The 24,915-nt window shown below is 46.6% G+C and overlaps 1 protein-coding gene across 5 annotated transcripts in view; it reads left to right on the top strand.

Annotated features, from left to right (window-relative positions):
• GREB1L (GREB1 like retinoic acid receptor coactivator) overlaps nt 1-24,915 on the top strand; it is a 180,903-nt gene that overhangs the window by 145,214 nt on the left and 10,774 nt on the right. For all 5 annotated transcript variants that reach the window (XM_073550862.1, XM_073550860.1, XM_073550859.1 and 2 more), the window contains 8 exons: nt 9,445-9,578; nt 9,698-10,037; nt 11,032-11,144; nt 11,246-11,490; nt 11,717-12,270; nt 12,491-12,593; nt 22,020-22,178; nt 23,965-24,101. In XM_073550862.1, coding sequence (XP_073406963.1) covers nt 9,445-9,578; nt 9,698-10,037; nt 11,032-11,144; nt 11,246-11,490; nt 11,717-12,270; nt 12,491-12,593; nt 22,020-22,178; nt 23,965-24,101 — 1,785 coding nt within the window. The remainder of the gene's footprint in view (nt 1-9,444; nt 9,579-9,697; nt 10,038-11,031; nt 11,145-11,245; nt 11,491-11,716; nt 12,271-12,490; nt 12,594-22,019; nt 22,179-23,964; nt 24,102-24,915) is intronic.

The following is a 24,915-nucleotide window of genomic DNA, read 5'->3' as shown; positions in this document are numbered from 1 at the left end:
TACAGTCTAGATCACGTGAAGTAATTATTTCCCTCTACTCCTCTTTGGTCAGACCTCATCTGGAATATTGTGTCCAGTTTTGGGCACCACATTTTAAAAAAGCCCTCACCAAACTGGAGCAAGTTCAGAAAAGAGCGACCAGAATGGTGACCGGTCTGCAAACCCTGTCTTATGAGGAAAGGTTGCAGGATTTGGGAATGTTTAGTTTGCAAAAGAGAAGACTGAGAGGAGACTTAATAGAGGTCTACAAATATCTAAAGGGCTGTCACATTGTAGAAGGATCAACTTTATTCTCATTTGCACAAGGAAAGACTAGAAGCAATGGGATGAAGCTGAATGGGAGGAGACACAGATTAGATATTAGAAAAAACTTTTTGACAGAGTGATCAATGAGTGGAACAGGCTGCCACGAGAAGTGGTGAGTTCTCCTTCAATGGAAGTCTTCAAACAGAGGCTGGACAGACATCTAACTGGGATGATTTAGCGAATCCTGCTTTGAGCAGGGGGTTGGACCAGATGGCCCAGGAGGTCCCTTCCAACTCTACCATTCTATGATTCTATGACACTTAGTTGTACGCTCCACAGCCCTTCAATAATCAAATTTACTTGACGTTGGTATTGTCAAGTATTTACCTCGTAAGGGGATATCAACCATCTTGACTTACCCCCAAAAACCCCACCGTGACCATAAAATGACCACCCCCACCTCGGCGCCCACTAATACACAGACACCGGTATTTCTTTTGGAATTTTATGGCCACAGCAGCCTTTTATTATAACAATAAACACTGTATCATAAACAACATGAGTACAATGAATTTAACCCTGGAAGGAGAAGTCCTTGAAGCCACAAGATCGTGGTGAAATAGTCCAAATATTGTGAACAACCCCCGACCATTTGCTCCCAGCCGTTACCCCACAGGCTCGGGAGCACCAGCACACCAATAGATGTTGTCCACAAACTCCTTGGGGATCCGCCCTCTTCCGACGGAAAACTCCCCATCCACCTTTCACCAGATCACGACCAGCATACCTTTAAACGAAGGAGACCCTACCCACAAAGTCTCCAAAACCAATTTCCACCGACTTCAAGGACTCCCCCTCCCCCAAAACCGCCACAACGAGGGGCCTTTGAACGCCTCAATGACCCGAGACCCCCACAACCCGCCAAGCGACAGCCTTCTCTATACCCTCCTGAAGGGCAAGGGCCCAAATATCGGAACCCACTGCATTCAAGTGAATCCCGTCCGCCAACCAGTAATCGCCCTCACCCTTCTCCAAATCAAAATGTCGCACGGCAACTCCCCCGTTTTTAACTATAAAAGCGGACACCGCTCTGTTGACCTTTTCCAACGATCTCATGGACCGCCAACGCCTGCGTGGCACGATCTCCGACCACACAATCGTGACTTCCCGATAAGTCACCCACAACCGCAAACAATCTTGCTTAATATCCTTGATCAACTCCCGGAAGGGACGGACAGCCAAATCATTACCCCCAGCATGAATAACGAGAACATCTGGCGCCCGGTCCAAACGAACGCACTCGTGAATTTCCGGCAACACCCGACGCCACACCAGGCCCCTAAAACTGCACCACCGCCGCCGATCTGGAAATTCCCAACTGTCTGCCGTCGTTCCTGACATCGGCTCTCACCGCTCCCCAGTAAACAAAGGAGTGACCGAATATCCAGACCAGCAGCGGTTCCGTACCTGAAACACAAAACGACACTCACAGAAACATATCGCAAAGAAAACGCTCCAATACTTGTAACATTTAATCTACCCCATGGACCACACCGACCGGGCACACCTCCTGCACACCTGAAGGCCGAACATAACTACGATAACGATTAGACCTCCACCCGCCGATGCGCTGTATGAAAGAGGGACCCAAACCACGCTCAGCTGCCTCAGTCGCCGCACCAATCCGAAAAGAATGAGAAGCAAACCTAGAATCATCCAATCCCAAACACCGAATTGACTTCTTAAACACTGCGCCAAACTGATATCGAGACAGACTTCCACCGTCTGCGTGACACAACAAAGATCCGCCCAGACTAGGACGAAGGTCCCAAAATCTACGCAAACACTGAACCGGACACATTCCGGAACCAGACACAACACCCAACACAACTCGACGGCCTTTCCCAGACTGGTCCGTTTTTGACCTACGTAGCCAAAACTCGACGCCCTGAGAAGTCAGTCACATCCCTGGCTAACAACCCGCCCACAGACTCTTTATTGTGAGACACGAGTTCCCCAATCCGCAGTGCCCCAAAAAATGCAAAGGAAAAAGCCAGACGAAACAACGCAACCTCATAACCATCCGCGCATACCGATCCCAGAACCAGTCCCAATTGCTCAAGCATATTAAACGGCACGGGCCGCCTTAAATCACCCCCCCCGAAAACGGTGAAAACCTTTCACCGCCTGTCTAACCAAAAACGTTTGTCAGATCCCTGTACCCGCGCAACCGAAAACCGAAAGACAATCCGGCCAACAAACGTGTCACCTTTGCCCGAGACCAACCTTCGTTTGCGCCCTGCCCCAACCATGACAACAACAGACCCTCTTGCTCAAGCCTGACCCCACTGGTGGAGCCAGCCGTAAGGACCTCTTCCCACGTACACCACACATTCCGGTAGACCTCCCAGGTTTTTGGTGCCAAAGACGATACGATCAGTGACTCCGCGGCTCGTAAGCCACCCTCCACAATTCCTCCGGACAAATCAGACCCTCGAACTCTGCCTCCGGGGCCAAGGTACGAAAATGATCCCACTGTAAGCGAGAGAGTCAGCTATCTCGTTCTTCACTCCAGGCACATGCGTCGCCGTCACATGCGCATTCAAAGACAAACATGCTAGCACCAACTTCTGCAAAACTCTGACCACCGGAGGGGACGATGCAGTAAGACCATTAATCGCGCTCACAACCCCCATGTTGTCGCAATTGAAACGAACGCGCCGATTCCGAAACTCCTGACCCCACAAATGAACAGCCACCAGAATCGGAAAAATCTCCAACAACGTGATGTTACGCACCAACTCCGCCGAAACCCAAGCAGCAGGCCACTGAGCGGCACACCATTGCCCTCCCAAATAGGCACCAAAACCAAATCCGCCTGCCGCATCCATAAACAAATCCAAAGCATCGTTACAAACCACATCAGTCATTACCAACGAACGACCGTTGTACTTCTCCAAAAAGGACTCCCAAACCACCAAATCGGCCCTGAGCTCCGCCGACAATCTCACAAAATGATGAGGAGCCCAAACCCCCGAAGTAGCGCTAGCCAGCCTACGTGAAAAAACTCGACCCATCGGCATCACCCGACAAGCGAAGTTAAGCTTTCCCAACAGCGACTGAAGGTCCCGCAACGATATTTTCCGCAACCGACGTGCACGAACCACCTCAGACCTCAAATCATCAAGCTTGTCCTCCGGCAACTGAAATTCCCATTCAACAGTATCGATGACGATCCCCAGAAAACGCAAACACGTACTGGGGCCCTCAGTTTTTCCGGGCGCCAGCGGAACCCCAAACCGATCCGCCACCCACTCAATCGCTTTCAAAATCCTGAGACAACGTGAAGAATCCGCCGGGCCAATGCACAAGAAATCGTCCAAATAATGAACTATCGAGTCACAACCAGAGACGTCGCACACGACCCACTCAAGAAAAGAACTAAAAGCCTCAAAATACGCACAAGACAAGGAACAACCCATAGGTAAACGCCTATCTACAAAAAACCTGTCTTCCCAGAAACAGCCCAACAACCTCACGCTGTCTGGGTGAACCGGAAGCAAACGAAAAGCGGATTCAACATCAGTCTTAGCCATAAGGGCCCCGCGACCACATTTCCGGACCCAACTCGCCGCTTCATCAAATGAAGAGTATACCACTGAACAAATCTCCGGATCGATACCGTCGTTAACCAACCTCCCCCGTGGGTAAGACAAATGCTGAATGAGCCGAAACTTATTGGGCTCCTTCTTCGGAACCACCCCCAACGGGGAAACGACCAGATTCGGAAAAGGAGGGGACACGAAAGGGCCCGCCATGCGCCCCAATGAAACTTCTTTCTGGATCTTCTCCGAAACAACTGACGGATGCTCCAAAGCAGAGCGCAAATTTTTTAAAACAAACGGGATTTCAACCGGAGGACCCGGAATCCGAAAACCCTCCTGAAAACCTGAATACAACAGCCCCGCTCTTACCCTATCAGGGTATCTATTTAGATAGGGGACCATCCTTTCCAGATTCACTGGAGTCTCCCCCTTGCGAATTACCCCCGCCCGATTTGGACTTCCCTTTCTTGAAACACTTTGATGCCCCGTGTGAAGTACCGTTGCAGTTTGAGCAGAGGTGTTTAAATTTACAGTTGGCCCCAAACTTACACTGGCCGTCATTAAACTGCCAGCACACACCCGCCTTGTGCGTTCCCGACTGCCCTTGACCCCCACCACTCGTAGAGCCGGCAGTGTCGCTATTCTGGCTGGTGCTTCCAGCCCCCCCAAGAAAGGAACTCCCAGACTTATTTTGCGCTATCACACGCATCCACAAGCCAATGTCTTTTTGGTCCCAGCGGATAGCCGGACGCACAGCTTTCTTCTGACTAAACTGCTCGTCATACCGCAGCCACGCCTGACCGCCATAAACTCTATAAGCCTCCCCGATAGCATCCAAATAACAAAATAACGCGGAGCAATTATCAGGGGCCTGTTCCCCGATAACACTCGCCAAAATGGCAAACGCCTGCTGCCAATTTACAAATGTCTGAGGAATCAAGCGCCACCTCCGCTTTTCGTCCTCTTCCTTTTTGCTATCCTCTTTCTTTTGTCCAAATTAAACTTCTCAAGAGGCAATAGCGAAAATATTTCCACATATTCATCCTTCCAAATTCGCTCTTTCACCTCCTTTTTCAGATGGGCCCCCAACGAACCTTCAAAACACACATACACCACGCCATGTGCCCGATCATCCAGATGCACACGACACTCCTTTTCCTTCTCGGTTTGCACTGACACCGGCGTGCCAACACAAGGGCCCGACGCAGCCGCGCCCTGACCCGCCAACCCGCCACCCTGTGGCCCAACCCACGCTGCTACCGGTGACGACCCAACAAAACCCCGCTCCAAACGTAAAAGCAAGCTGCGCACATCCAACATATCACATACTCCCCCGGCCGACCCTGAACTGCTCAAACCAGCCTCAACCCCACCGCCCCCGGACTCTGCTAAGGGGCCCCCTACCACCACTGACGAAGACAAAAGCGGGTGACAAAAGCGGGTGACAAACAGGGGACATAGACGCATACTCACCGGGCTGCGAGGGGGCTGTGTGCCCTCCAGCCGGAAATCCTGGATCCCCAGACGCCTCATGCACCTCGCGCCTCCCGGTGGCGAACTCACCGCCTCGTTGTTGCGGCCCGAACACCCCTGCAGACTGAGCCGGGGTAGGAGGCCTGAACCCCCCGACGGAACTGGACCGCGGCACCTCCACAAATGAAGGCTCCTGCCTCCCCCCCGCCGAGAGTCAATTCAGCCAAGCCATCGTGAGGCACCCGGTCGCTCAGGGCCCCCCACGGCAACTGGGAGCCCGACAGTGTCCTCCGCTCCAATCTTCTGGCAGCCGGCCCCGACTCCGCCGGGCTGCCCTCCGGTCCCGCTGCAGCCATAGGGCTGTGGCACATTCTCAGGGGGTCAGAGGCAAGCGCCGCTGCAGGGGCACCGCAGCAGCGCCCCCCCCCCGTTCCAGCTAGTTCCCCCCCCCCCCCCCCCGCCGCTGGGGGACACGACCCGACTCGGCCCTGCCGCCTGGCAGGCTGCCACTCTGCCGGTGGCCGAAGCGCCCGCCGAGGCAGGCCACGCGCCACGTCCACCACCGCTACGGCCCCCCGAAGGACCTGGTGCTGCCGGAAGTCGGGCGTGCGCCGGCCCCGCCCCCTTCCGGCCCCGGGGCGAAGGTCCGGACGCCACCGCAGGGCCTCGCCGCGTGAGAGGATTCCTCCCAGGCTGCGCACCCCCAGACGGGGAAGGCAGCGTCGCGCGGCCTGGAGGGTCCCGGGAGGGGCTCCGACGGCGACGCGAGGCCGGGGAAGCGGTGTCGGAGGATAGCCGCTCTGGAGGCCGCGCCCGCCGGGGCTTCCGTTCTCTCACCTCGGCCCGCCCCGGCGCTCGTTGAAGCAGGCCGGCCACCTGCGCCTCCAGCCAGCCAGGAGGCTGCCCTGCCGCTGCCGCCCGCAGTCTGTCCAAGGCCTGGTCCACTCCCGACATCCTGGTAAGTTGTTGGACTGTTCAGGAGCTGGGAAAACAGGAACAGAGGGCGGGCACCCCCCAGACCCTGCCTTAAATACCCCTTAGCTCCTCCTCCCCTTTAACCCTTCCCCTTCCCTCACTAACTTCCAACCCCCCGTCATGTTGGCCTCCGCCCACGCCTCCTCCAGGGGGTTGGGAGGCTCACTCCGGCCATTTCTTGTGTTAAAGCCAAATATTTAAAATTTGACTCATCCATTCAGAGCACCTAATGCCATTTGTTTGCACTCCAGTTGCTATGTTTTCATTCATAGTTGAGCCACTTGGCCTTGTCTGTTGAAAATGTGTTTTGTTTTTTTTTTTGTTTGTATTTTTTTGGCCGTGATTCTTCCATGAAGACTACTTTTGGCCAGATTTCACTGACTAGTAGATGGGTGTAGCTAGGGGTCATTAATTGCTGCTAGTTTTGAGTTGATGGCAGTGTTGGGCATTTCCTGATTTCAAAGGAAGGAAAGCCTGATGGGTCTTTCAGCTGCTGAACTAAGTTTTCTTGGTCAACCACTGCATTTATAACTCTGTGGTGCCCATTTCTTGTTGGTGCTTCAAAAGCTTGAATGACCCATTTTAAAACCTAAAGCTCCCGTCACACACAGCGATCTCGCTAGCGAGATCGCTGCTGAGTCACAAGTTTTGTGACGCAACAGCGATCTCACCAGCGATATCGCGGTGTGTTACGCTTATCAGCGACCGGCCCCCCTGCCGGGTATCGCTGATCGTGCTGGAATGGCCTTGACATTTTTTTGATCATTGGTCTGCTGCTGGCCAGCACGCATCTCTGCGTGTGGCAGGCGGGAGACCAGCGAACTGGACGCTAGTAACAAAGGTAAACATCAGGTTTCTAAGTGCCGCGCGGCGCTTAGAAACCCGATGTGTATGTTAGATACCAGCGCGCTAGTGCAGGGAGCTGGTAACCAAGGTAAACATTGGGTTTCTAAGTTCTGCGCGCCACTTAGAAACCCGATGTTTACCTTGGTTACCAGCTCCCTGCACCAGCATGCTGGTATCTTAACGTACAATGCGGGTAACTAAGTGACGTGCGTCGCTGGTTACCTGCGTGTCGCTATCCTGATCGCTGGTGAAGCTGCCTGTTTGGCAGCTCACCAGCGATCATGTAGCGACACGCCAGCGATCCTGACAAGTTCATATCGTTGTCGGGATCGCTGGTGAGTCGCGATGTGTGATGGGGCCCTAAGTCTGCTTTCAAATGATTGCCTGGGAGAGATCTTGCTGATGCAGTAGAACGAATGTCTTCTTGATGTGGTCAGTCTTGGCATGGTCTATCATCTTTGACATGAAACTGTCTTCCACAACCTCACTTTTTGTAGCAGTTTGGCTGCTCCCTATCTAGTATAAAGCCTTAAGCGCAGCAGTTTCTATTAATGACTGTTTATCAACTAGCATATGATAATGATCATTACCACCTGCTTGGTATATTTGATTACTTATACATATGACTATAATGCTATAAAATCCTTGACTTTGTGTAAAGGTACTGTCACACTTAGCGGTACCAGCGATCCCGACCAGCGATATGACGCGGTCAGGATCGCTGGTACATCGCTAAGTGGTCGCTAGTGAGCTGCCACACGGGCAGATCTCGCCAGCGACATCGCAGGGGTCGGGGGTCGCTACTTACCTGTCAGACGAGGCGATCCTTACGTCCTCCCGCCCGCGTCCATGCGTCGCTTGTCGTCACAGCAGGAAGCTGACGACGAGAAACAGTCCAGGACGTTCTCGCGCGATCAGCAGCGGGGGAGCGGTCGGAGGTAAGTATCAGACATAGCGATATCACTAGCAATATCGCTATAACGTCACAAAAACCAGTGACGTTATAGCGATATTGCTAGCGATATCGCTTAGTGTGACAGGCCCTTAAGAGTACCTAGGAGAATTGATGTGGTTTTGAATGCAAAGGGTAATCAGATTTTTCTCTTCTGCTCATTTGCTTTGCATTTTATTCATTGAAAATATCCTAAATTTCAACCTTTTGTAACCATTCTAACTTTGCAGTTTTCTTTCTTGCAGAAGTTTTTTTTCACAATACTTTATAGAACATTCTACTGAACTTTTTATTCCATGCTGTCCACAAATTGGACTACATGTACGTGACGTATTACCCTTTAAAGGGTTATTATCAAGATGGGGGATAATGTAGTGTTGGGGGTACAACTGATGGGACCCCCAGAAATCAGGAATGGGACTTTGGAGCTCAGGAACTAGGTTTTGCAGAATATCCTCTTGGGTGGATCATCTGTGCATTTTCTTGACCTCTGCTCCATTCATTGCCTATGGGACTTCCATAAAACACAGCAGTATTTCCGGCAGTCCCATAGACACTTAATGGAGTGGAGGTCTAGCATGTGCACCTCTAATGGTGTTCCAGAGCTCTTCTCTGGATAGTTTTGAGTCCCATAAGTGGAACCTTCAGCAATCAGAATGTTCCCTTTACCTATGGTAAACATGCATGGGATGGTACTGCCTGGTGTTTTAACGCTTATACCATTAGACCTGGGTTGCAGTGACTTTTTGTGGTACTACTGATTTTGATTTTAACGATTCAGCTTCAGCAGTGTTGACGTATGCCCAGTCACTCTACACACTGGCAGTTCCTTGCATAGAGATTTTCTAACTATAGAATAGATTATAGAAATTGCTTTCTGCCTTGGTGGCAAGGACCAGAGCATCTGCTGATACATGGCAATATAGCTAAAATAAAAGATTAGTAAAATCTACCATATTGACAGTTGCCAGAAGGGGAAGGAGACTGAATCTTACTACAGCCTGCCCTCAGCAGCTTAGATAAGGAGGATTTAAGAACTGATGTGTATTATCTGATAGAAATGCTGTATATTGTATATGGCTTTTAACAGCCGGTCAGTATTTTTAGCATAGTAGTTATTCATGGGAACTCTTAAAACTTCATTAAGAGTGGGGGGAGGAGGGGGAAGGATGGGGGGGGGTTATAGTTGAAAAATGCAGTCTAATGATAATAATATTGCATAAATGTTCAGTTATGCTATTGGACATTATATGTATACTTTGTATTACACTCAATAGAGACTGTTTAGAAAAAAAAAAAAAAAACTTCATTTAAGAGTGTAAATGTCATCCTCGTTCTATCTTTTAGGAGCAAGAAGCGAATCAAGATAAGCTTTACTTTGGAATCAATGAATACAGTAAATCTCTACAGTGGGGCATAACAAGTCCGCTTCTTAGATGTGACGAAACATTTGAGAAGATGGTGAACACATTACTGGAAAGGTGATGCAATTACTTGATAAATTTGGTACATAGATAGTAAAAGACACACAGTTAAAACCAATTTGTATTACCTCCATTCCTGAGACAGCCAATGAAAAAATCCTCATCTTTTGTTGCAGGCACCCAAAGTTGCACAGCATGGTGATACGGTGCTACCTCCTCATTCAGCAGTATTGTGAAGCTCTTATGGCTCTAACTACCATGGCGTCACTGAGAGATCACACTACTCCGGAGACACTGAGCATCGTGGACGACCTCCTCAGCTCCCCTGGAAAGGACAAGAGTGGGCACGGACACATGCTCCTCATCCGGGTTCCTTCACTCCAGCTGGCAATCTTGGCCAAGGAAAGATTGCAGGAAGTGAGAGACAAGCTAGGGCTGCAGTATCGTTTTGAGGTGCTGCTTGGAAATCCTTCTTCCGAACTCTGTGTTGCCAAACACTTTATTACCAGACTAAAGGTGAGGAAATTTTTTTAAGGAAAATCTCATTAATGTAGTTGGATATTGACTAACTTTTAGTCACCGGTAGATTTAGTGGTCCTGCATAAATGACAAATTTGGTGCTACTTTATCTAATTTTGCCTGACTTTGCACGGTTTGCTTTATTTTGCCACACATTGGAACATTGTAAGCAAATGGCCAGTTTTAGCTAAAAAAAAAAAAAAATCCGGAGGATGGGGTATGTGTGAAAACTACATAAAAGACATTGTTTAAATCAAGTATTTGCTCTTAAGTTTTTTGTTTTTCTTTTATTCTCATGTTATGTGAATTTAAAAAATCATGCAACTTTCACATTTGGTCACTGGGGCTTTCTTTTTATACTCAAATTCATGTATTTGGGGCTGAAAATCTGTTTCACAATTTGGGTTACGTTAAAAATGTAGCAGATTATATTTATTTTACTCATTTATATAGCGCCATTAATTCCATTATTGGCACTGTTCCCGATGGGGCTCACAATCTACATTCCCTGCCAGTATGTCTTTGAAATGTGGGAGGAAACCCACAGAAACACAGGGAGAATATACAAACTCCTTGCAGATGTTGTCAGCGGTGGGATTTGAACCCAGGACTCCAGCGCTGCACCAGCCTTTGTTTCCCTTCGCCTTCAACTTTGATGTGGTCTGTGGTACTAAATGTGAGGCGCTCAAAGACGGAAGTTACTAACTCCTTGTGAAATTGTTGTAGCTGGCTCACTTACTGATTCTCAGTTTTATCTCATTTTGCAGTAAGCAAAACCCAGTCCAACACAGAGGCTATAGAAAGCAAACGGTTCAAAATTTTTAATATAATCATTTTTGTAACTGGATTTTATTTTTTCAGCCCCAATTTTAGGCATTTTAATGAAACAAAAAATAGCTCCAAAGGGTGGACAACTACTAAAATCAAGCTGGAGTGATTTTAATATTTTATGGTTTGATTATTCATTAATCCTATTAATGCTTTGTTTTAGGTATGGCGGGGATGTGATGAAGACTGGGTCCCTAAAACATTTAAGGATCTAGAAGGCCTACCTTGTATTTTATTTCTCACTGGCAAGGATCCCCTTGGAGAAACTTTCCCAAGGTAGATGAATTAGTTTATTTATAGTTGTGTTGTACATGATGGAAATGATGATTTTTTTTTTTCTACTCTGTGATAAATGTGCTATTAATTTTGTGCTTCAGATCTCTGAAATACTGTGATCTCCGGCTGATTGACTCCAGCTTTTTATCCCGAACGGCCCTTGAACAGGAAATTGGCCTGGCCTGTTGCTATGTTTCCAAAGAAGTCATCCGACAGCCCACAACCATTCTGGATTTAAGCGATAAAGACACTGATAAGGTTAACTCCACTGAGAATGACTCCGATGAGCTGTTTATAGACCTAGACAGACCTCCGAGTACTGGCAGTGAAGTCACTGGAACTTCAGGTTAGGATTTTTTTTTCTGCACTGAATTGCCTTTGTGGGTAGAGTCTAATTCTATTACTTTTTTTCATGAAATTTTTATTAAAGAGGTCATTTTACCACCACAAAAATAAAGTTGTATAGTAACTTATGGTAGAAGTATTTTTAGAAAAGACTTTGTCTAGCATTTGGAACACTTTATCAGAGTATTTTGAACCCTTTTAACCTTAATGCCTTTTATTTGCTTTAGGTTCAATTGCAGAAAATGGAGTTAGTTCTTCCAGTGCAGCCGACAAAACTCTGAAGCAGCCAGCGAGCCTTGACTTCCACAATGTGGCAAACAGCTCGGTGGATGAAGGCACATACCCCAATTCCACAGCCAATGATTGTAAACCAGAATGTGATTCTCTTGGGGCACAAATGGCCAGCAGCACAACATCCAAACTGTCATCCTCGTCATCACAAGCTTATCAATGGGGTCACCAATCTGAGAACAAGAAAAGGACGTTTAACTTGGCCTTACCCCGTATCGTAGTTCTGTCACGGGCTACTTATCAGCTCTTGGCTTGCCATAAAAATGGACAAACTCCCACTACAATTTCTCTTTTGCCCCATACTGATGTGAGTTGGTCAAGATCATTAAGGCCTATGATATCTAAAGACTTGAGCAGTGAAGAACAGTCACTTTACTACAGAACGTGGACAACAGCCAGGCAGCATCATGCTGATTTTGTGAACTCAAGCGAGCCCACGGGAACCAGAAGTATATCTCCGCGCCGTCTACTCCTGACTGGACCCCCACAGGTTATTTCTCACACAGTATTGTTTGTCTGCACATTTTTAATGCTGTTTGGTGATTTTAAAATTGCCACCGGTCTGTAACTTCCAACATCTCCAGGGAGTATTAACATGTATATGAAATATACATGTTACATATTGGTGCCAAACAGGTTTGTAGAATGGATTGTAAAGTTCCTGGAGATGAGCTTTGTCATACTATTTTTATTTATATTTTTTTTTAAAGGTTGGGAAGACTGGTGCCTACTTGCAATTCCTTAGGATCCTCCATCGCATGTTGATTCGACTTCTGGAAGTCGATGTCTACGATGAAGCAGAAATAAATGCAGGTAGGGCTAGAAATCAGAAAATGGGTTCTGTGTTCAGGAGTCAGTTTCAAATCCTTTTACTATTTTGACTGTGAAAACAGAATTAGACTTATAAGCAGATTTGTCACACAAATGTACAATATAAACTGTACACGTTATCAAATAATGTTTGACCCGATGGTTCTTTTGACTAATTCACAGCAGATTGGCTGTGTAGACCTGATATTAAGAGGTGGCCAGCAATAGACTGAAATAGCCCATGAGTCGGTGTATTCACTCTCCTCCCAACCAGCTTAACTAACAGTTGCAGCTTGTACTGAGCAGTGTGATATTGCAGCAGGGAGGAGGGAGGGACACTGATCTATTAATTCTGCAAACTAGGCAGAGAATGAGTTAGTAGTTCATAAAGTACTATATAGCCATTCAGACATGGATTTTTATAGTAAATGCACGATCCTTATCAGGTCAGAGAAATGTTTAGTATAGTGCCGACGACAAATTATACTAAAAGAGAAACCTATTAAAACCTTCCCCATGCTGTCTTACAGAAAACAACTTGGATACTTTATTATGCTATAGCCATCTGTTCTGTTAAGTAGAACTGCAGGTAGCGTGTCATGATTGTAATATAGCCAATAATAAGCCCTATTGTAATACACAATTGCATTACTTGCCTTCTGAACCACGGCAGTAAAGTCACCCAACATTTAGACATAGTTCACATTTGTCTGAAAATATAATTGTTCCTTTAGATGTGCCAATATTGCTCCTTACAGGGGTTGTCCAGGACTTTTATATATTTACTAGCTGAAGAACCCGGCGTTGCCTGGGCATAGTAACCAACTGTAATTAGTTATAACAAATTATAATGATTATATTGGACATAAAAACCGTGCATCTAATCCTATCCTGTGATACTGGGCTCCCCCTGCAGTCTGTGTCAGAGGGTGGTCTGTGTTGGCACGGTAATAAATTGTGTTATTTCCAGTTTTACAGAAGGACGATAACACCATAGAAATGATAAGAATAATAGGCCTCAGTTACCACAACTGTCTACAAGGAAAACTGTTGCTGATAGCAACCAATCACAGCTCATTTTTAATCTTTAAAACAGCTCTGGGACAGCGTAGCGAGTTTTGAGTGGCAACTTTTGTGTTTCGACTTGTGGTGAGGTTGGTGTATGTGTGGTGAAATGTGTGCCGAGGGTGGTATATGTATTGAAGCACGTGGTAGTGTGTGGCGCTTTTTGTGTGTGTTCATATCCCCGTGTGTGGTGAGTATCCCATGTCAGGGCCCCACCTTAGCATCTGTACAGTATATACTCTTTGGCACCATCGCTCTCATTCTTTAAGTCCCCCTTGTTCACATCTGGCAGCTGTCAACTTGCCTCCAACACTTTTCCTTTCACTTTTCCCCATTATGTAGATAGGAGCAAAATTGTTTGGTGAATTGGAACGCGCGGGTTTAAAATTTCGCCTCACAACATAGCCTATGATGCTCTCGGGGTCCAGACGTGTGACTGTGCCAAATTTTGTGGCTGTAGCTGCGATGGTGCGGATGCCAATCCCGGACGGACATACATGCATACATACATACATACATACATACATACATACATACATACATACATACATACATACATAAAAAACAAATCTGAACTGAGAAAAGTAAGTTAATGTGTATGCACAATGTAAGTGCATATTAACACATGACCATTAACCAGAGAAAACAAAAAGCAAAAAACACAAATATCCTGATCTAAAAGTAAAAAATATACTGCAAATAATGCATAAAGGTAATAATAATAATAAGGGTATTTAGTAAACATAATTTTGATCAAAATAATGTACAAGCCATCCCGCCACGTCACGGCAACCCTTGTGGGACAGTCCCTACTCTAGTATTTAAAACCTTTTCACTTGCCAAGTGGCGTGAATGTGAATAAGGGTCGAGCGGCTGAACCACTTGTAACAGCTTAGGCCAGACTGGATGGCTTTCCCAGCTCAGAAAGAGGGCGGTCACACCCATATATGCACTGAATGCACAATGAAATGAATACAAAACAAATCTGAACTGAGAAAAGTAAGTTAATGTGTATGCACAATGTAAGTGCATATTAACACATGACCATTAACCAGAGAAAACAAAAAGCAAAAAACACAAATATCCTGAACTAAAAGTAAAAAATATACTGCAAATAATGCATAAAGGTAATAATAATAAGGGTATTTAGTAAACATAATTTTGATCAAAATAATGTACAAGCCATCCCGCCACCTCACGGCAACCCTTGTGGGACAGTCCCTACTCTAGTATTTAAAACCTTTTCACTTGCCAAGTGGGGTGAATGTGAATAAGGGTACATACATACATACATACCCACATTGAGCTTTATATATTAGATGGTCTATTCTTAGGACCAGTCATCAGTATCTGATCAGTGGGGGTACCACACCTTGCACCCCTGCCCATCAGCAGTTCCCAGTGCTGGCGGTGGATTGATATCAGTTGTAGAGCAGCACATCTGTCAGTTATATAGTCCCCGCAGTGGGGTACTGCAGATCCGCCCCCAATTTGAATAGGTATAAAAGTCCCAGAGAACCCTGTTAACGAGCGCTAAGCAACTTTGTAGCACACTGTTTAGCGTTCACTTAAGCCCCCATTACACAAAACTGTGTCCCAGTGATCCCACCAACGATCCGACACAAAGGGATCGCTGGGACATCGTTGGGCTGATCGCTGGTGAGCTGTCTCGAGACAGGACCAGCGACGCTGGTTTTTAATGTAAACGTCGGGTATCTAAGAGCCGCGCGACTCCTGGATACCCGATGTTTACATTAGAAACCAGCATCACTGATCGCTGGTCTCTCGCTGCCACACACAGCGATGTGCGCTGGCCAGCGAGAGACCAGCGATCGAAAAACGGCCCAGGCCGATGCTGCACGGTCAGCGGGTAGCTGGTCGCTGATCCCCGTCACACACAGCTATCTCGCTGGCGAGGTCGCTGTGGCGTCACAAAATCTGCTATCTTGCTAGCGAGATCACTGTGTGTGACAGGGCCTTTAGTGGCCTGTTTACATAGGCTGATTAACAATGATGAGGACAGAACTATAGCTGTACATATCCACAATGCAAAGAGGTTACAACACGGAGGACTGTGAAACCAAGCACACAAAACACCATAAAGAGAACAAGCTCCTCCAAAGACACTTGATAAAAAGGTATATTTTCCCTTCACCCATGACAGCACACCTGAGAGGGATACACCCCGCCAGGACAGAAACCTACTGAGATAAGGGGCGGCACCTCTCCCCTGCTTCAGTTGGGTTCCTGTCATGGGCGAAGAAAAAGAGATAAAAAAAAAGGACCCAGCCCCGTCTTGGCACGGGAAGAACAGGTATCTTGCCTGTAGCGCCGGCCGTCGGGTGCTGGAGGCACAGTCCCCAGGCGCTCCGGGTTTGTGTGGGCGCAGGTGGGATCCCCGGTAGCTCCTGGAAGCCCCCACCGCGCCGCCCTCCCCTCGCGCACGCCCGCATCTCAATCCCCGAAGCGTCAGGCAGGGGAGAGACGCGGGCGCCTTCCGGCCTCTGACGGCGGCGCAAAGGATTGTGTGCGCGCCGGCTGACGTCAGCACTAGGCAACGGTAACATGGCGCCGGGTGCGATGCCGGCTTTCTGAAGCGGTCGTCCGGCATTCCCCGGGACAGAGGCATATTTAAATGAGGAGCAGTGGCAGGGCAAACTGCGCAAGTATGGAGTCAGAGCAGGAGAGGTCCTTGTCCCTGCCACCCTCACAGCCCTCCGGCCGCAGACATGGAAGCCGCTCAGGCAGCAGCCACCCCAGCCGCAGGTCGGGAGAATCCTCAAGATCAAGAGAGCACAGCTTGCGTGCTCGGATGCAACCTCCTAGTCCGGTACCCTTGATTACGGGTGGTGAGTGATCTTCGTAAATGCTAGCATTTATGTTAATAGGGTTTCTCTGTGTATGTTTGACCCCATAGGGAAGGCCCAAAAAAGCAGGAAGCAAGAAAAATAGGGACTGTGCTATATGTAAATCGGCCCTAGCGAGAGACTGGCAGAAAGACCTCTGCGCCAGTTGTATTCAGCGAACTATGGCGGAAGAGGTGCCTAGTTTCGCGGCTAATCTGATATCGGCCCTTAGATCGGAAATGGAGGGTTCAATTAAGACCCTATTGAAAAAAGGGAGGAAGGATAGGAAGAATCCCCTTAGCTCTTCCTCAGATTCCTCTTCGGTCTCATCTTAATCAGAACAGTTGCCCTCCTCAGACTCCTCAGACAGCGACACGGGGTAAGCCGCGTTTTCCGGTGGAAGACACAGATGCTCTCCTAAAGGCCATTAGAACAACGATGGGCCTACAGGAAGAAAAAACGGCAAAAACCCTAGAAGACGTTATGTTTGGGGGGCTCCAAGAGAGAGAAAAACGGACCTTTCCAGTGAACGAGAAGATCCAGGTACTTATTGAGAGAGAGTGGAGGAAACCCGAAAAATCAGGGGCTCTTCCCTCCACCTCTTAAGAGGCGATACCCCTTTGAGCACAAAGTATGGGACAAGGTCCCAAAAATAGACGCAGCGGTATCCAGGTCTTCTAAGAAATCGGCCCTGCCCCTGGAAGATTCAGGGGTTCTTAGGGACCCGCTAGACAAGAAAGCAGACTCATATCTGAGGCATGCATGGGAAGCAACAGCGGGAGGTTTAAAACCGGCAATAGCAGGCACCTGCACGGCACACTCCCTGATGATCTGGCTGCAGCAGTAGGAGGAAAAGTTAGCATTAAGGGTTCCAAGAGACAAGATATTGGCGGATATGTATCTCTTGCATGGAGCAGCAGCTTTTTTTAGCACACCTCGGCAGATTCCATGAGGTTGTCGGCTAGGGCGGCAGGATTATCAAATGCTGCTAGACGAGCGCTTTGGCTTAAAGGCTGTCCGGGAGACCTGCAGTCTAAAGCTAAACTGTGCTCCCTCCCCTGTGATGGTCAGTTCTTATTCGGGAAGAACCTAGATGATATTCTGGAAAAGGCAAGCGACAGGTAAAAAGGCTTCCCTAGGTTCCCGACAGAGCAGAGAAGACAGCCCTTTCGGAGGGGAAGATTCAATAGGGGGAGTTCTCCGGCCGACAGAAGGAGATGGGAGGACAAAAGAAAGAGTTGGGATTTATTTTTGGTGGGGGTACCTCCACCTCAAAAAAATCACCACAATGACGCCTGTATTCCAGTAGGGGGGGGATTGGCACTCTTTTCCCAGGCCTGGGAAAAAATCTCCAATACCTGCATCCTAAGCGTCTTAAGAGAAGGCCTGAAAATCCCCTTTGTTCACCAGCCGAAAGCCATGTTCGTGGTTACCCCTATCAGAAAAGCGGAGAGTCTGAACCTAATAGACAAACAGGTCCTTTACGAAGTCCCAGACACACAGAAAGGGAAAGGCTTCTACTCACCACTTTTTTTGATAAAGAAACCGGACCAATCGTTCAGGGCAATTATAATCCTCAGAGGACTCAATCCGTGGATAGGGAATCAGACCTTCAAAATGGAGTCAGTGACTACAGCCATAAAGCTACTACATCAAGATTGCTTTATGGCAGTAGTCGATCTGAAGGTTGCATATTGTCATATCCCTATCCATCCAGATTTCCAAAAATACTTGAGGGTAGCACTTTATATCCAAGGCATACTGAAACATTTCCAATTCAGGGCCGTTCCGTTTGGCATATCCATAGCCCCGAGAATTTTCACCAAGGTCATAGCAGAAGTAACAGCCTTCCTCCGGATTCACAATACAATCATAATACCCTACCTGGAAGATTTTCTCATAGTGGGCGACTCAGAGAATCAATGTACTCTGCAGTTAAGCCAGGTGACCGACACCCTACAAGAATTAGGGAGGATAATAAATTTCAAAAAATCAAAATTACATCCCCTAAAGCAACAGACCTTCCTAGGATTCATCCTGGACTCAGAACAGCAGGCGTGTCTGATTCCGGAGGCCAAAATAGAGAAGGTACGGAACATGGCCTTGTCTGCTCGAAACCAACCTCAGATGACATTTAGGAAAGCGATGTCTCTACTGGGCACCCTGACGTCCTGTATTCCGGCAGTCAGATGGGCCCAATTTCAAACCCGTCAACTCCAGTGGGAGATACTATCAGCACAAAGATCGCTAAAAGGGCATTTAGAAGGACATCTGGAGCTTTCATTAGAGACCAGAGACTCTCAACTGGTGGCTGGACAGTACAAACCTGACCACAGGAATACCTTGGGACAATCAGGTGACAGATGTGATTCTAACCGATGCAAGCTCCTTGGGGTGGGGGGCACACCTAAGGGGTCGTGTAGGCCAGGGGTCCTGGACACCTCAAGAAAGGAGGACATCCTCCAATCTGTGAGAATTGTGGGCAGTGAACAAAGCCCTATCCCGCTTTTTTCCCCTACTCAGGGGCCGCAATGTCCGCATCATGTCGGACAACAAAGTGACTGCGGCATACATCAACCACCAAGGGGGGGCAAGATCACACTCCCTAATGAAAGCAGCAAATGACATCTTGGGCAAGGCGGAGCAACACTTACACTCCTTAACAGCTTTACACATAAAAGGGACAGAAAACATAGAGGCCGATTTCCTGAGCCGCAATACTCTGAGGCAAGGAGAATGGGTTCTGAATCGGTCCGTTCAAAAATAACACAGCTTTGGGGGGAACCAGTAATAGACCTCTTTGCCAATAAGCACAACAGGCAAACACAAAAGTTTTGCTCTCTAAACCCGAGGGAAAATCCATGGGCAGTGGATTCTTTGCACATTCAGTGGGACTTAAAGCTGGCCTATGCGCCCCCCCCCCCCCCCCCCCCAAGTCGCTCTGATCCCAACAGTAGTCAAGAGGATCAGGAGCGATCGAGCCAGAGTAATTCTGATAGCCCCATTTTGGCCAAAAAGGCCCTGGTTTGCTCTACTGCGAAAGATGTCCCTTTCCGATCCATGGGTTCTGCCTGAGATCCCGGACCTTCTAGTTCTGGGGCCGATATTCCACGCACAAGTCAAAAAGGATTCCATCTGACGGCGTGGAATTTGAAAGGTCGCTTCTAATGGGTAGAGGGTTCTCTACCGGGTTGGTGGCCACCCTGCTAAAGAGTAGGAAACCAGTGACAACCAATATCTACGGCAGAACATGGAATAAATTCCTGCAGTTCTTAGGTAAGCCATTAGAACAAGAACCCCCGATTAGTTCCATCTTGGAGTTTTTACAAGCAGGATTACAGCTGGGGTTAGCGGTGAATACGCTTAAGGTTCAGGTATCTGCATTAGGGGCTCTCTATAACTGCAACCTGGCAGCAAATAGATGGATAGCCAGATTCATCAAATCCTGTCATAGGGCTAAGCCTACTCCAATACCCAGGATAGCCCCCTGGGATTTAAACCTAGTACTAGAGGCCCTTACAAAGGAACCATATGAGCCGTTACATCAGCTCCCCATAAAATTTCTGACCCTAAAAGCAATCATTTTAGTGGCCCTTACATCAGCCCGTAGAATAAGCGACCTGCAGGCTCTCTCGGTGAATCCACCCTACACACAAGTTTTCCAGGACAGAGTGGTGCTAAGAACTGACCCCGCTTATCTGCCTAAGGTAGCGGCAGATTTCCATCGGTGTCAAGAGATTATCCTCCCATCCTTCTGCGATAACCCAAAGAATCCAGGGGAAGTAAAGTTCCATAGTTTGGATGTTGAGAGCCCTGCTAGAATACATATCGGTCACTAGCCAATGGAGGAGGTCTCAGTCCCTATTCGTAGCTTTTCAGGGTGCCAGGAAAGACTATGGGGTTTCAAAATGGACTATTGCTAGATGGATTAGGGAGGCCATTAGTGTAGCCTACTCAGCTAGTGGCATCCCGATTCCTGACTGCATCAAGGCTCGCTCCACCAGAGCCGTGGCGACCTCCTGGGCTGAAAAGGCAGAGGTATCGATTGAATAGATTTGTAAGGCCGCTACCTGGGCCTCACCTTCCACCTTCTTTAAGCACTATAAATTAAATCTATCCTCCTCTGCTGACTGAACCTTTGGTAGAAGGGTGCTGCAAGCGGTGGTCCCTCCCTAAGGTATTTCGAAGTCTCCAAAAGTCTCTCAGGTGTGCTGTCATTGGTGAATTGAAACCCACCATGGTTACTTACCGGTAGCCGTTTTTTCCGGAACCCATGACAGCACCCGTATATTCCCCCCCCTTTTCACCGTATGGGTGTGCACGATTAGTAGGGTGTATTTGTGTGATGTGGTGTTGGATTAACATGTAACTAACTGGAAAGGCCTCTCAATGCTCTGTAACCCAACTGAAGCGGGGGAGAGGTGCTGCCCCTTATATCTCAGTAGGTTCCTGTCCTGGCGGGGCGGATCCCTCTCTCAGGTGTGCTGTCATGGGTTCTGGAAAAACCGGCTACCGGTAAATAACCATGGTGGTATTTTATTAATAATGCAAAAAGTAAAAAGACTGTTAACCATACAGAAACTGGACAGTAGCTTGACAGTGGATGAACATGGGATATAAGTGGCTGCTGCATGAATCAAAATAAGTACAACACATGACAAAGCATGCAAATTTGTACATGATTGTTACAAAACATTATATAAAGTGGAGTAGAAAAAATTGGTCACATATTCCACACAGCTAAAGGTATATGGTACGTGTAAAAAAAAAAATAAAAATAAAAAAATTACTAAATATGCTGGTACAATGATAGAATAATTACATATTTATAACTAAGAGTTAATTATTAATACCCATATACGCCGAATTAGTCATGTGTTTCACACAGCTTGTGGTATGCAAATGCACAAGAAAGGATTAATGCATAATGTAGTTTCAATAAACACAATTAACATGCAAACATTGCTGGTCTTTCCATGGTTGATCCTCTCACAGGGAACCAAGGCATGAATCAAATGCTGATATAAAGAGAGTCAAGTGTGGAGGGTGCACCTTATGACAAAATAAGCAGTTCATAAGCCACATAGATTATATGTACCCAGGTTTGGAGGCCACCCAGTGGTCCAGTCAATGGGGTCCTGTCAGGTGCCATTTGTTTTCCTTATGCAAAAGAATATTCCTGGGCATTGTTTGTTTCTAACCTAGCATTGTGTCTTCTGGATTAAATAGATCATGGAAATGTGAGCTGAGCCTACATGAAACTTTCTTTGGGTTCAATCTTTTGTTGCGGAAAAACATTTTTAAGACTGTTCATATATCTGTTGCAGATTCTGTAGATTTTGCTGGGAGAAATGACGCTTCATTCAATGTAGGTCAGTAGGGTCCATCAGGCTCAGACGGTGTCTGACCTGTAATGGATCGGTCAATGTAATGGCTTCTGTTAGAAATGTAAGTCATAGCGCCGAAAAATAAAATATCACTGTAAAATAGAACACTTTTAATTTATTTCCTTCTGTAGATGTGGAAAAGGGGCAGAACCAAGATCCCGGAACAGATAAGGAACTTTGGCCAGATATTGAAGTCTTCAGTAAGATGGCTTTTGACATCACTGTGCACGATCCAAAATACCGGAACATCAGTCCGCTTCACACAGAGAGGAATTTCCTAATTAAGCAAGGTGCATGAAGTAGGGAATACACTTTAAAAAAGCTTCAAGGAAAAAATGGCACTCTTAATAATTATGTACTGTCTTCAGTTAAAATCTTAAAATGGGAGGTAATATGGCAAAATCCTGTACTTGCCTTGAAATATTTCTTCTTTCTTTCAGGCCATCATTTGAACCAGCTTATTTTTTTTTCTTTTTTTTTTATTATTCTTCTTCACTAAGTGGCAGGATTGCTTTCTAATACTGATAGCTATCAGCTGGTGTCATGACTTTTTGCACCTCCTTCATGCGGTCAATACTTTCTCCGTGTCATTTCTCATTATTACACATAATTAATGGACATCTATGGTTTGATTTCTTTGCCTGTGTGAATTGGTTGGGTTGTTGCCAACATCTGATGAGAATTACATGTCCGTAAGATAATTGGTGACATGTTCAATACTTTTCGCCTGTTGGGTCTCCTATACATATACAGTGTCACATATTATAATCAAGTGGGATGATCCAATACTGTTTGCAGGAATTTTTTTTTGCCCAAATCCTATATATATCAATGCACATCAATCAACTGAAGCAAAATGATATCTTAAGTCCTGTAAATGTCAGACATATACATTTATCTATCATTAGATGGGCTCGTGTAGACCGCATAAGAACAGATCAGCTCAGAGCTGTAGACTCTCTCCCGAAAACAGATTTATTTTGTTTCCTATTTTTCCTTTAGAAACCCAGGTCTGCCCCTATTTTTAGCTGTTCCATAATTCACAGCTCGGTTTATGGTGACTGTGTTCAGGAAGTCGTGTAAATGCAGAGCATGCTGACACGGGCTGCTCGACTCTTGTACAGAATATATCCTTGTCTGCCTGGAAAATGATCAGCTTTTGCAGGTTGAACAAAGGGCATTAGCAAACTGATGTGCTTTCCCAAATTGCAGGACCTAATTTCTTTTAGTTTCTGATGTGTTCAAGCGTACTGTTCTGTACATTGTTTAAGATTTATTGCTATTTGAACAGCTTTTTTTTTTTTTTTCCATGTGATGTTACCTTTTTGCACCTTGCTCTGGTGTACGTTGGGTCATAGTGACAATCTATGTGTGAAGTCAGATCATTCTTCCATTAGTCTCTCTAGAACGGTCATCAGTAAGAATGCTTATTCAGTCAATTGGTGTGGATCTAATTGCATAGAATGGGGGGTCCCAAATGTTAGCTCTGGTATATACCAGGGCTAGCAGGCACTTTTCCAATGTTCCCATTCATCTCAAGAAGGAAGAAAAGGCCAAATGAGTTGTCTTGAAGGCAGAAATTGTGGATTTACAGGTCTGCTTGATTTATAAAGTTAAGTTGATGATAATCTATATAGTAAAAAACAGACCACTTTTCACTTATGAGCTAGAGCTGTGTAAAAATATATATATATATATATATATATATATATATATATATATATATATATATATATATATATATTAAAATGTGTATGCATATGTGTATGTATCAAGCCACACCCACTCCACATAGCCCCGCCCATTGGTGGCTGGAGGGCGGGGTTGCAGAGGTAAAGTGGGATGTGGAGGGGGAGAGTAGGATAGCGGGTGTAGAGTGGGGCTGTTAAAAGAGAGAGTGGGACCCACAGTTATTTTTTCCTCCCATTTACATCTGTAGGCAGAGAAGTACAGGGTAAAACTGTACATTGTCACAATAGTCATCTGGGTATAGCATCTCACTTAACATGGATAATGCAAGAAACAAAAATCGCCATTTGTTAGATACATTAATGTTCTCTTTGTTCTCCTGTTCAGACTCTTTAAGATTGCATCCTGATGAACTCTGGAAGCGTGAAACCGTTCCTATGATGCTGACAAAATATGCATCATACAACACTTTCCACCACTGTGAGCAATGTCACCAGTATATGGATGTTGGTGCCAACTGCCAGGTAAATGGTAACCCAACTAGGTGATATTTGCTGGACACATGGTGTTGTGACCCGAGATCATGACCTGTAGGAGCAAAAACACAGGAAACCTTTACTTATGCATATGAATCTACGCCTCTTGTGTTGCACAGTACGATCACGCTTCTTTTAGTCCTTCCTTTCTCCTGCGTTACTGGAGTTCAAGTTGAAGAGTCCTAACCTGGTCTGTACCATGCTCAGAAATGGCGCAGTTCAGCTAATTGTAATCCGAAAGCTAACTAGACAAGAAGTGTCTGCACTATAATTTAATACATCTTAAAGCAGCACTCAAGCAGTTAAAATAAAATACTACTAGACTGGCATCACTAATGTACCAAAAGTTCCCTGCCCCTAGTATTGAACTTGCTATCCGCCATTGTCTGTTATAGGAGCTGCTCTGCTTATTGTCTGCAGCTTGTCAGTGTTTCTGCAGGCCAAGACATTGGCTTATAGACTTACAGTGAGAGCATATGACAGTTGGCTGTGACTCTCGGTTAAGGCCCCGTTACACTAAACGACAGCGATACAACCTTGTCAGGATCGCTGGTGCATCGCTACATGATCGCTGGTGAACTTCCAAACAGGCAGCTTCACCAGCGATCAGCACCAGCGAGAACGCTTGTTTCTAAGGTACACATTGGGTTACTAATTGACGCGCGCCGCTTAGTAACCCGATATTTACCTTAGAAACCAGGGTCCTCGCAGCTCCAGCACACAGGTTTCTAAGGTACACATCGGGTAAATAAGTGACGCGCGTCACTTAGTAACCTGATATTTACCTTCGAGAAAGGGCTCC

The sequence above is a fragment of the Dendrobates tinctorius genome, unplaced genomic scaffold (genome assembly GCF_039654945.1).
Source record: "Dendrobates tinctorius isolate UK_male_01 unplaced genomic scaffold, ASM3965494v1 ptg000171l, whole genome shotgun sequence".
NCBI classification, from domain to species: domain Eukaryota; kingdom Metazoa; phylum Chordata; class Amphibia; order Anura; family Dendrobatidae; genus Dendrobates; species Dendrobates tinctorius.
Note: the sequence above shows the minus strand (reverse complement) of the source record. Positions and strands in the feature narration are given on the sequence as shown.